Source organism: Maniola jurtina, chromosome Z (assembly GCF_905333055.1).
Source record: "Maniola jurtina chromosome Z, ilManJurt1.1, whole genome shotgun sequence".
In the NCBI taxonomy this organism is placed as follows: Eukaryota; Metazoa; Arthropoda; class Insecta; order Lepidoptera; family Nymphalidae; genus Maniola; species Maniola jurtina.
The window spans coordinates 11,764,768-11,777,901 of NC_060058.1; the positions used below are offsets into that span (position 1 = coordinate 11,764,768).

At 40.2% G+C, this 13,134-nt stretch overlaps 1 protein-coding gene across 1 annotated transcript in view; it reads right to left on the minus strand.

Annotated features, from left to right (window-relative positions):
- The window catches only part of LOC123880215 (glutamate receptor 1-like), a 136,175-nt gene that overhangs the window by 70,009 nt on the left and 53,032 nt on the right, over positions 1 to 13,134 (minus strand). Inside the window, exon 4 of the mRNA XM_045928209.1 lies at positions 11,628 to 11,757. Coding sequence (XP_045784165.1) covers positions 11,628 to 11,757 — 130 coding nt within the window. The remainder of the gene's footprint in view (positions 1 to 11,627; positions 11,758 to 13,134) is intronic.

A 13,134-nucleotide genomic window follows, 5' to 3' on the forward strand; every position in this document is an offset into this window, starting at 1 on the left:
ATTAGCCATAACTAACAATATCCCCAAACAGAAAATTGTTAGCCATGTTACCGGGGCGCACCGGCCCAAATACTGCTCCTCCCCTCGGACGTATCCAAAAGGGACCAGCAGCACTCAGGCACACTGGGAGGTTACCTGGCTGGCACCCCAATCTCCCGCGCCTAGTTTTAATGAAAACAGTAACAGACTCAACTTTGAAGCCCTAAATCTGTCCTTAGAAATCATCTGATTTACTAGAAAAAAATATATATTTAAATATTAAAAATATAGTCCTACTGACACATAATGAACTAAAATATTGATCTTTAATCACATTAAGAGTAACAAGTGTAAATTAAAAATTTATAACACCCCCGACGATCCAAAGTATTTGAGTTTTCCAAAACATCATTTTCAAATAAATAATTATGTATTCAATCTACGTCGATCCGCAACGTCCATCTAGACAGCTTGACATTTGTCTATTGACATAATATTATGAACCTAACGGTTATCTAACCTTCTTTTCTACAAGAAAACTAGAAAAGAGCTGATAACTCTTAAACGGCTGATCCGATTTTTTTAGATTATAGCTAAGAACACTCTCGATCAAGCCATCTTTCAAACAAAAAAAACTAAATTAAAATCGGTTCATCCGTTTAGGCGCTACGATGCCACAGACAGATTACACAGATACACAGACACACAGATACACACGTCAAACTTATAATACCCCTCTTTTTGGGTCGGGGGTTAAAAAGAGAGCTCTTATTTACAAGTTCCGATACCAGTTGGAGTTTTCAGTGTAAAGGTCTCGGCACACATATGGGATCGGAAAGGGATCGTCACCGTATCGCCTCGAGCAGTTCAGAATGATTTGTATTAAACTCCCTACTGCAACGCACACTAATCGGAATCGTAACGTAATCGCCTCGCCTCGGAACAGGCTCCGAACTTGCAATTCCCGCGCTTACGGCTCATCGTCCCCGCGCTTACGTCTCTCCGTACCCGAGCTCACATCTCCACATCTCCACCAGCGGGCGGCGAGGCGTAAGCGCGGTGTCGCCTAGCCGTAGCCGAGTTGACGTACAGGCGCTGCTGATACGCTTTCGTTACGTGCATACGGTAGGTCGACGCCTGGTTGACAGCGCGGCGAAAGGCGTTACGGTTACGATCCCTTTCCGATCCCATATGTGTGCCGAGACCTTAAAGCTATTCCAGATGATCTATAATATCATTAGAAAGAAATCCAATTAAATCCATTAGCCGGTATGCTTCCACTAATGCACAAAGGCCTTTTTAAGAGCGCGCAGATGGTGTCACTAAACACGGTTCTCCAGCTTCTTCATCCGCGCGCTCAAGGTCATTGGTTCAGGAAATGAGGAGGAGTATGCCCGTCTTCAGGATGCATGTTTTACCTCTTCAAGCCTGCCTACGTCAAGAGAGACACACTTTCTCATTTATACCAATCAAAAATTTTGTAGTCCTGCTATTATAAAATTATTTGTAGGTACCTACCTGATAGAGATTTGAGCTTTTTAGGTACAAGGTAGCAACTAACAATGTAAATCTAGATATTACTGCATTTTGGACTTGATAGAAACTTTGTTAGGTAAGGTATATAATATTATTATGAAGTTCATCGGTCGCCAAGTTGGAAAGCACAGGTTTATTACAAGTTTGACGACAGCGTTAATAAATTTCAAATAACAGAGTAAAAAAATGGACTTGAATTTCTATGAATCAAGATTGGTGATGTCTACAATACCGACAGCCAAAATCAGTAGTGTTGAATACACGACTTTAAATCAATATCAGTAAGGGTCCATTTCCCATTGACGTTTTACGTCGATATTCCTAATTTATCAACGTTGTCGTACTGTGCAAACTTGTTCTAAGTCTACTATACTGCTATAGAATATTAATTTTCATGTACTCCTGTTAGTCTACTCTTTGATTATAAATCAAGGCAAACTTCATGACTTCAACTGCACTGGGATGGTCCCAAATGAATTTTCGAGGACGTCTTTGGCGCAATGTTGCGCCAGTGGCCTTGGGCCCGGTGTCCAGCTACACTAGGCCTACCATAAATGCTGAAAGGGCGACCGGGACATCCTTCCATAATACGCACCCGTAGCCAGGAATTAGTTTAAGGGGGGGGTTATCCAGGTCTTAACCGAATCTTAACTCGACTTGACGGGGTGAATACCTGGTTGGTTGGTGGAGTTGAGCGCGAGCGCAATTTATTTTTGTTAAAAACAGATAAAAAGCGAGAGATAAGCGAAACGAGCTCAGTCATAGCACGATTTCATATTTTTAAAACACCTCTCTCATGTTTTTCATCCTGGAAAAAAAGAGCTAACATCAAACAGACAACTAACTTACTGTCCGGGACACCGGGACAGAGCGCTTTAGACCGGGACACAACCTTTCAGACCGGGACATGTCCCGGTGTACCGGGACGTATGGCAGCCCTAAGCTACACGGAGAGGCGAGGAGATGTGTACAGTCAACCAATCAGATTATTAAAAGATGACATAATAATTTTTCACGTCATCTTTTATGAATCTAATTGGTCGATTAAACACATCTTCTCTCCACTTAGGTGGATACTGGATCTTATAATAAGAGAGGTATGCCCTATGAAAAAGCGGTGATAACCTAGTAGTTAAGACATCAGCCTCGTACTCGGGTGGTCTGGGGTTCGGGGTTAAGTATCACTTAGTAAAACAGTGAAGGGTTTTCCTTTATCGTGAAGACATTTATAGCTTGAACAATTATATTATGTCACTAATTGCTTCAACGGTGAAGTAAAGTATCGTGAGGAAACCTGCATGTTTGAGAGTTCACCATAATGTTCTCAAAGGTGTCTGAAGTCTGCCAATCAATACTTCGGCAGCGTGCTCTATGGCCAAAGCCTCCTTATTCTGAGAGGAAACTAGTACTAAGCAGTGATCCGACGGTAAGATGATGATGATGCCCTATGAGAGAGAGAGTGCAATTAGGAGTTTATGATTTCTCAATTGGCCCAAGTCTGATCTATAATGGGAGCCACTACTGGGAAAGTGCTAATCACTCCTGACTATAAGGATATATGAGGTATTCAGCCGCGAAAATGCTCGTTTAACTTCCACGATGGTGGTACTACAGTTAGTGAAGAACCGTTGGTGAATTGTTACTTCCATATTATATCAATACGACGGCTGAAGGGCTAATAGCAGTAATACCTTTTCATAATAGCAGTTTAAATTTTAGAACGGTTATAAGTCCTAATTCATGGGAGTAATATTCAATACAAACTCCTTCCATTTGATCGGTTTCCAAGAGGGCAGTCAGACTTGTGGACAATCCCAGTTTAGTTAGTCTAAAGCACTGCAGAGACGTAAACTCTCTTTGCGTTTTCTATTGCTTTTATAACAACAAGGGCTCCGTGGTGCTTGGTGCGCTTCAACCACCCGTTCTGTTAGATCTTTTTTCCATGCACATGCTAATTGTGGAACCAATTCCCTGTGGCGCACTAAATTTCAATATGGGGTTATTTAAGGGGCGGATTAACAAATTCCTGAAAACCCGGCAACGGATTGACGGGTTCCTCTGCTGCTGACACTGTTGCTGACATAGGTATCGGTAATCAGCAATCACCTCTGACTGACACTGACACTGAAGACTCGACTGCTCGTTTGCCCGCTAGTTATTCATATAAAAAAAAACTGATCAAGGGTCTTGTTCAGGTCTAACTGGGCAAGTTAGACTTGAACAAGAAGGATTCCAATCATCATACAAAAACAGCCCTTTTTAATTTTTTTTATGTAACTACACATTCGTGGTTTTCAGATTTTTTCCTTACTGGTACTCAACCTTAAAAAAACTCTTGTAAATAAATATTATTTATCTTACGCTTGGAACAAAGTTCCAGGAGTATGAGTTAAAGGTAGCGTATTCTTTTAGCCAAGAAAATAAACTTCGAAGTTCATTTTAAAATATGGTATAGTTGAGAAAATAAAGTAGCAAAATGTGCTCTAACAGGTTACGCTGCGTAGAAGTGAATATTTTTAATTTCTTAATGGAAACTTGATGAATTTATAATACAGGTCAATTTGTGTAAGAAGAGCTATTTTTTATCGTGAATATTATATTTTATAACTAACAACCGCCCGTGGTTTCGCTATGCGAAAATATAAAAAGGTCGGCGGCGGGGAGCGTCACAATAATATTATGTTACAAATTATAGATCAAATCAAATCATTGGAAACTTTCTGTACGGAACCTGCACATATTATGCCTCTTAGTAACTAAACTGTTTTGTACCACGGGTCACTATTAAATCATCGAATAGTAACTAAATATACTTACCTAATTAAAGATTTTTTCCTTTTCGGTTGCCTACCTACTTACCCAAAATATATGTATATAAATCATCTGATGTGAATCAAACGAGTACATGATGGGAACTGAACTTTATTATATTTATTTTCATAATACCCACTTCTATACAACATCTTTCCCCTTATTTTTATAAAGTTAAGAACACAATATATTCTTACAATATTATTAATTGATCAATAGAGAAACTTAAGACTGAAATTAGGTATACATTAATATACGTAATCCAATTTAACATTAAGTAAATTATTAAAACATTAATTAATTAAAATATTTAAACATTACATACTGCTAAAAAATAAAAAATAATTATACATGCATATTGTTTATATATTAGAATTAATCTAGCTGTAATGAATTGTACCTATTTAATTAATAAATAATCATTTTAAATATTTTAAATTCATGCGAGCCTTGACAGCCGCCGGTCTGCGTGCTGCTATTTTATTTTCATTATTTGGCATACTCTCATTATCATAGACCGTAAGGGTTTCCGCGGTAGTAGTAGCAGTAGGATGAGTATCCTGAGGTGTATTATGATTGTCGCCTTCTGCGTCACTCCACTTATCTTCCTCCGTTGCGCGAGCTTCAACTGGAGGCATGAGTAGTAAATGACGTCTATTTCGTCTGTAACGTCTCCCGGACACATTGTCCTTGACGAAGTACGAGCGCGGTTGAGGCGCTGCACTTTGTACTACGGCATGCTTCCGTTTGCCTTCATCAACCATAACTACACTCTGTCCCGGTACTAGTTCGGGCAAAACTCGCGAATGCTGATCGTAATAAGTTTTGCTCTTAACCTGCTTACCTAAGATGCTTTGGTAATCCGCGGTGTTATCACGCTGGGGTCTAAGAGATCGCTCATGCGCTGGAAGCCTGGTATTTAATCTGCGCCCCATGAGCAGTTCAGCTGGAGAGCTTACTCCATCGCGTGGACATGCTCTAAAGTTCAGCAGTCCCAAGTGAAAGTCTGATCCCGAATTAGTTGCTTTAATTAACATATTTTTAATAGTTCGTACGCTTTTTTCACTTCGGCCGTTAGCTTGAGGATAGTTGGGTGACGTAGTGATATGAGAAAACCCCCATTTTGTTCGGAAATCGGCAAATTCCCTTGAGCAATACGCCGGGCCGTTGTCAGTGACCAATTGAACTGGAATGCCATGCCTGGCGAACTGATCCTTCATAGCTTGTATGACCGCCTTGCTTCCTATACTACTGAGCGAACTGACTTCTATAAAGTTTGAAAAATAATCTACGAGAATTAAAAAGTTTTTATTTCGATACTGAAAAATATCCGAACCTACCTTCGACCACGGAATATCTGGTATCTCGTGCGGTATCATGGGTTCTCGCGAGGGTCGCGGCGCGTGCTGCGCGCACGTCGCACACCGGCGCACCGCGCGCTCCACGTCGCGCGCCATGCCCGGCCAAAACATTACCAATCGAGCGCGCCGCTTGCACCGATCGATGCCCATGTGACCTTCATGAACACGGTTTATCATTTCTGTACGAAGGCTTCGGGGTATGTAAACCAAATTATCTTTTAAAATAATATTATCTATATATTCAAAACTTTCTCTGTATGACCATAAGTGCCGCACACATTCATCGGCATCATATTTATTTACTGGCCACCCATCTTTTATGTACTTGATAATAGTTTGGCATTCCTTATCCGACTCGACGCCTTTTTTAACTAATTTAATTTTTTCATCACTAAATCGGACGTTATTAATTACAAAACAGGAATGCGCCTCGACTTCAACCGAGACGTTACTGCTCATCAGCTCCGGCAGCGGAGCGCGCGACAGAGTGTCCGCAACGAACATATATTTCCCTGGCTTATATACCACTTTAAAGTTATAACCTTGAATTCGTAGCATCATGCGCTGCAAACGCGCAGGCACCGCGTCTAACGGTTTATTAAACAGGGCTTCTAAGGGCTTATGATCTGTTTCGACCGTGATGTCACCCCGGCCGTACAGATACTGATGAAATCGCTCTAGAGCAAATACAATGGCAAGCAACTCCTTTTCTATTTGCGCATACCTGGTTTGCGTGTCGGTGAGAGTGCAGGACGCGAATTCCACGGGGCGGCCCGCCTGCAGCAGCACCGCGCCCAGCGCGTGCGAGCTGGCGTCCACGGACAGCAGCACGGGCTCGCGCGGCGAGTACAGCGCCAGCACGGGCGCTGCGCATAACTTTCGCTTCAGTTCACGCACGGCGTTATCATGCGCCTCTTCCCAACGCCACACTACGTCTTTTTTCAATAAACTGCGCAGAGGTGACGCTAACTCTGAGTAATTCGTAATAAATTTGGACAAGTAGTTAACCATGCCTAAAAACCGTTCTAAGGCAGACCTATTTTGGGGCATAGGCATGTCTTCGATAGCCTTTAGCTTGCTTTTGTCGATTGACATGCCCTCCGAGCTAAACGTGTGCCCCAGATAACTCACTTCCTGAACGCTAAACTCACATTTTTCTCTATTAAATTTTATACCTACTTGCCTCGCCCTTTCTAATAAACATTTTAGTCTGTCATCGTGCTGCGCCTTAGTCGTACCCCATACGATGATATCATCCACGAACGAATCTACGCCCTCCAGATCTTCCAGGAGTTGCCGCACACGAGCGTGAAGCACCTCCGAAGCGCAATTAATTCCGTAAGGTAAGCGTAAAAACTGATATCGTCCAAAAGGTGTTCCGAACGTGCATAGATCTGCGCTCTCATCATCAATCTGAATCATCCAGTAACCCGAACGAGCATCTAGCTTGCTGAAATATCGCGCACCCTGTAGCTTGGCGGCTATTTCCGTGAGTGTAGGCAGCGGGTAATGCGCGCGCCGCACCGCCCGGTTTAGCGGTCTCGGATCGAGACAAACACGTATACTACTACCATTTTTCTTGGCTACTACTACTATCGCGTTCACCCAATCGGTAGGATGCGATACTTTCCTTATAACACCCATATCTTCCATGCGCTTTAGTTCCACTTTTAACTTATCACGAACACCGATAGGTATTTTTCTGACGGGACAGACCGACGGTTGTACTCCTGAATCAATAATAATCTTGTACTCGCCTGGCAGTTTACCTAATCCTTTAAATAAATCAGCATATTTATCTATATTAATAGTGAACACACGTTAAACAATACCTAACTCCTCACAAGCATATTTACCTAATACACTCTCACAGTCATATTTACAAATGCAAAATTGAAGATTATATATGCTATTTTTATACATCCAAGAAATATAACACGATCCCAGTATAGGTATTTTAGAACCACAAAAGGATTGGGCCCGAACGTTATTTTGTTGTAAGGATGATAACTGAAAACCTAGTTGTTTATATTTTTCTAAAGATATAACGTTAAGATCCGATCCAGTATCGAGTTTGAATTTTTCCGTTTGAACACTATTAAATAATTGTAAAGTTTCATACCATCTGTTCCTGTCCTTACACGTTAAGTCACCGTCGATTGTCCAGATATCATACGATTCCTCATCCGTATCACTGTTTTCCACTATTTGGTACACATTCTTTCGTGAATTTAAAGCACAGACGTTTCGAAAATGCCCGATAGATCGACATAAAAAACAGATAGCCTCGCGCGCCGGGCAATAATAACCACCATCGCACTGAAATCCGCCACATTTTTTACAACGCCGCGACGCCACGTCCGTCGAGGAGCCGCGAGGAGGAGCGCGAGCCACAGCGCTCCGCGCGCCGCGGCCGCCGCGCGCCGGGACGCGCCCGCGCCGAGCCCACGGCGGCGGCGCCGCGCCGCCCGCGCCTGCGCGACCGCCTCGTATCACGTCCACTGACGTCGATGATGATGACGCACACGCCTCCTCAGCCTTCGCCTTGGTGCCTTCGATGTTCTTTTTCTCTTCAATCGACATCTCATTAGCCCGGCATATCTTAAGAGCACTTTGCAAAGTTAACTCTTCTGACCTCAATAATCTATCTCGTACTTTGCTATCCAATACGCCGCAAACTATTCGATCACGAATAAGGCCTTCCTCTAAATGCTCGAATTCACAATGTTCTGATAAAATTTTCAAGGCCGTCACGTATTCGTCGATCGACTCGCCAGATTCTTGATTTCGGGTAAAGAACTTGAAACGTACCATAGTTGTGTTTTGTTTCGTGCCAAAGTGTTCGTTGAATTTTTTTACCAATGTATCAATATCTTCACGATTTTCTTCTTTTGTGTATTTGAACGTCGTATAAATATCATAACCCTCCGATCCTATCAAGTTTACTAGTAGGCTGGCCTGCACATCCGTAGATTCCTTGTGAACGCCGGCCGCTTTTAAAAATACATAAAACTGCTGCCGCCATTTTCGCCACGCGGTTGCACGGCACGCCGGCCCACCTTCCAGGCACAATTCCGCTGGTGGCCTCGCGTGTTCCATTTTTATTATTTACTTATCACTGCACACTGCATCCAAAACTTATCTTAACGTACATTACACAGTTCTACACGCGCAATTATTATTTAATTACATTCACCGATGCCACCATGATGTGAATCAAACGAGTACATGATGGGAACTGAACTTTATTATATTTATTTTCATAATACCCACTTCTATACAACATCATCTAAGCACCTTTTTACGCTCTATCTTATTAGAATTACAAGAACTATCCAGGCTTGTTCCTTATTGACATTTTAAAAGGAACCTCTGTGCAAAATTTCAGCTTTTAAGGCACTTCTTCAGGTCAAAGGGGTTGGGCACGGCGTTCAATGGGTCAGTCAGTAAGTCAGGATTTTTTAAATAATAATTCTTAGAGACCCACTCCTAGTAGTAGGCTGGCGTTGGTTTAAGTATGCCATAGTCTACCACGCTGACCAATTGGAAGACTTCACACACCTTGAGAACGTGTGGAGAACTCTCACTCAGGCTAGTAGCCTACGATGTTTTGCGGCGGCAGAAAACATTGCACATCGAACTTTAGAAAGAGATAACGGTTTCATAGAGCATTGTCTCTGTCGTTGAGACCGACGAAACGTCACATACGTATGAGTGATAGAGACGACGCTCTACGAAGCAGAAATCTCTTTCTAAAGTTCGATGTGCAATATTTTCTGCCGGCACCTGTACCTAATATTTAATTGCTTTAAAGTCTAAGTTGCCCTTACAGGCTACTTCTTGCTCTGGAAAATCAGAGTATCCCCACCGGAATTTTAAGAAAACCCTTCATACGTTTCAATATAATTAGGTATATGATTACGTAGTCATCCTTTCACAAGTTGGTGGCATATTTTTTGTTTAAGCAATTCTATGACATACACCGTAATATGCTGGTATCATTGTTCCAAACTTTGGCCAAATAGATGTAAGTATTGGTTAGAATAACAAACAAACTAGAAACTTGATTAGATTACTTAGAACGCTCTTAAACTGCCCTAACAACTGAGATCCTAGCGAATCAAATAACAGCAACTATTTGGCAGTTGAGAACCCATTCAACATGGCCACAGTAAGTAGTTGCACTGCGACCTATTATTTTGATGTATTATTTACACCAACAACTTCCATACAATTATGACCATAAAATGTACAAATTCATTGCAGATACGGTTGTCCATCATAGGTGCACTTATTCCCTTGACACAACAGAAAGATAAACAGACAGACAACGATATTATCCTAATAAAGGTTCCTTTTTAGAATTCCATACCCGAAGGTGCCAACGGGACCCTATTAGATATCTACTAAGCCTCCGCTGTCCATTCGCCCGTCCGTCCGTCTGTCTGTCTGTCAGCAGGTTGTATCTCGTGAACCATAATAGGTTGAGAGTTGAAATTTTCGAGAGTGTGTATCATATTGCAGCTGTAACAACAAATAATAAAAAAAGTCGGGCTAACTACGTGAGTATAGCCTACGTTACGTTCTATACTTAAAATAATAATACTTGATGGTCGCATGTAAATTAAAAAAAAAAACTCCGTAACACACCTTTGGAAAACACGAAGGGTTCCGTATGAAGGTACGGAACCCTTCAAGTGCGAGTCCTTACCACATCTTACCACTAACGGGTCTTGAGACAGACAGCGATGTGCGCCTGTAAGGGTTCCTTTTTACTCGACTACGGCAAAGCCAAAAGGAAGGTTTACGATTAAAGCAGTGTAATATGTATGTAGACATGTATGTAGGTATATAGGTTTGTATTTATGTGTGTTCTACCGTAGTGCCTAAACTACTGAGCCGATTTTGATGAATGAGGTGTCAATCGATTCGTTATTATGGTCCGGGTAATATAGGCTACATTTTATATGGAAAAAATTGACCTGACTCCAATACAGTGGGGGTCTCCGAAATTTTTTTTGCTAATCTATCGAGTGAGATATCAAATGAAAGAGGAAAAAATTCTGAGTTCATAAAAATAAATATAGTTAAATATTTTAATTTGGTTTTTCGAAACTTGTAAACTAATATGACAAAATAGGCTTATGGCAGTTTAATTGCGCCAATGGCATCCTCACAGGTTTATACAAAAATCTTTAATTGAAAGGGTCCAGTTTAAGAAATTAGTTCTAGTATCGACTAATTTGTGAGTAACTCATGTCAAAATCATTATTTTTGACTAATTTCTTAAACTGAACTCTTTCAAGTAAAGATTTTTATGTAATGCTGAGAAGATGATACTGCCATTCTGCCGTCCTAAAGCTAAAGTGTCGTTAACTACCAAAACCAAGTTTCGAGATATGATCAAAAAAGCGCGAATTTATAATGAAATGATACCATTTGATAACTAATAAACGTATACAAAACTTGAAACTATAGAAATGTAGAGCAAACAGAGCACTTTCGAATAGCTGTATTTTTAAGTTTCTAGAGTAAATAATAATTATAGCAGGAGAGTTTTGGCTTTTTAGTCTAGCATTTTTTCTAACAACGGCTTATATTTACATAACTTAAATGTCGTTAGATTACCCTTTAAGACGTTTATGGCTTGGATTGCATTTACTTTTTTTATCTTTTTACGGAACTTAAAAAAATTATATAATTTCTAAAGTAAAATGACTCTTAAAGACTTTAACGACATTATATGTTAGGTTAAGATCCTAAAAACAATCAATAACAAAACACTTAAATGCGGCTCTTGTAATTTAAACACATTTTAGTCTAGAAGAATAGAAATGATTTGTTTACAGATTGTCGTGTATTTTTTTACAGATTGCGAGAAACCAAATTAAATTTGAATTTAGAACCCTTAAAAAATTGCTTATTTGTTTATATACTCACCATCATGTGAGTCGTAAATGTAAATGACCTCCTTCCAGCCGTAATGGACGATTGTGTCGACAATTGCCCTGTGGTAGTCTGGTCGCATGCTCACCGCATGGTCGATCAGCCCCGACGACGGCGGATTTACCTAGCGACAAAATACTGGAATAAATAATAAATAAAAATAGAAAACAAGTGTAAATTAAAAATTTATACCACACCCCCGACAAGTAAAAGTAGAAAAGAGCTGATAACTTTCAAACGGCTGAACCGATTTTCTTTTATTATAGCTAAGAGCACTCTCGATCAAGCCACCTTTCAAACAAAAAAAAAAAACTAAATTAGAATCGGTTCATTAGTTTAGGAGCTACGATGCCACAGATAGATACACAGATATACAGATACACACGTCAAACTTATAACACCCCTCTTTTTGGGTCGGGGTTAACAAAATGGGTTCATTGTGATAGAACTGCTTATAGTTTTGGAAATATAACAACAGTACACTTTGTGACAGAGTTTAACACAGTTATGGTCCCTTCGTAAAGTCTACGTGCCATAATAGCTGCCATGCAAATTGAAAAAAAAAAAATATTTTAGTGTTATTAAATCTTGTACGGAATCCTTCTTGTTCAAGTCCGATTCGCACTTGACCGGTTTTTAAATAATATTTATACATTATAAATTATATTTATAATATCATTGCTTAAGGACAAAAAGAAATGAAAAAACAAAAACTCTCCATAGTCTGCTCTTACATTGAGCTCACAACACACCGCAAGCGAGGTTTTAAATACTTTTTGTAGCGAGAAAGTTTCTTTTAATCTTCTTTTAATGAAGTTACAGCACTGCAGCCAGGTGAAGTCAGAGAGATGTCTTTTTTATAGAGCTAAGAGCAGCAATGTCCCACAAAGCTGTGCGAGCCTACTGGTTAAGAGGGGTCTCTCCGTCACTCGCTCCATACAAACGTAGTTCCAATTTCATTTGAATATTAAGCAACCAAAGTCCATGAAATTTTGCAGACATATTCTAGAAACTAATATCTATGCCTGTGGTTTTCCAGATTTCTGTTAAAATATTCGGTTTCAAAGTTACGCGGTCTTAAAAACTCACATACAAATCTTTGAGCCCCTGTAATTTTAAAACTGCATATTTTTAGAAAAATCTTAAACGCCACAGGCACAGATATTAGATACGTCTGCAAAATTTCATGGACTTTGGTTGCTTAATATTCAAATGAAATTGGAACTCCGATTGTATGGAGTAAGTGACGGAGAGAGCCCTGTTAAGTCGAAATGGTAAGAATTTCAGGCATCCACTTTTATTTTTTTACTATCTGCGTTTTAATAAGCAATATGGTCTTGGACTGTTTTATAAATATGTAGTATCTCAGCCTATTGTTTACATAACTAAAATGCTACTAAAAACATTTTCCCGCAGAAATTACTCTATTTTTATGTTAAAAAATTGAAAATATTTATCGTTTCTTCCCTTCTGACGTCAGTGATCGCCTTCCGAACAGCGT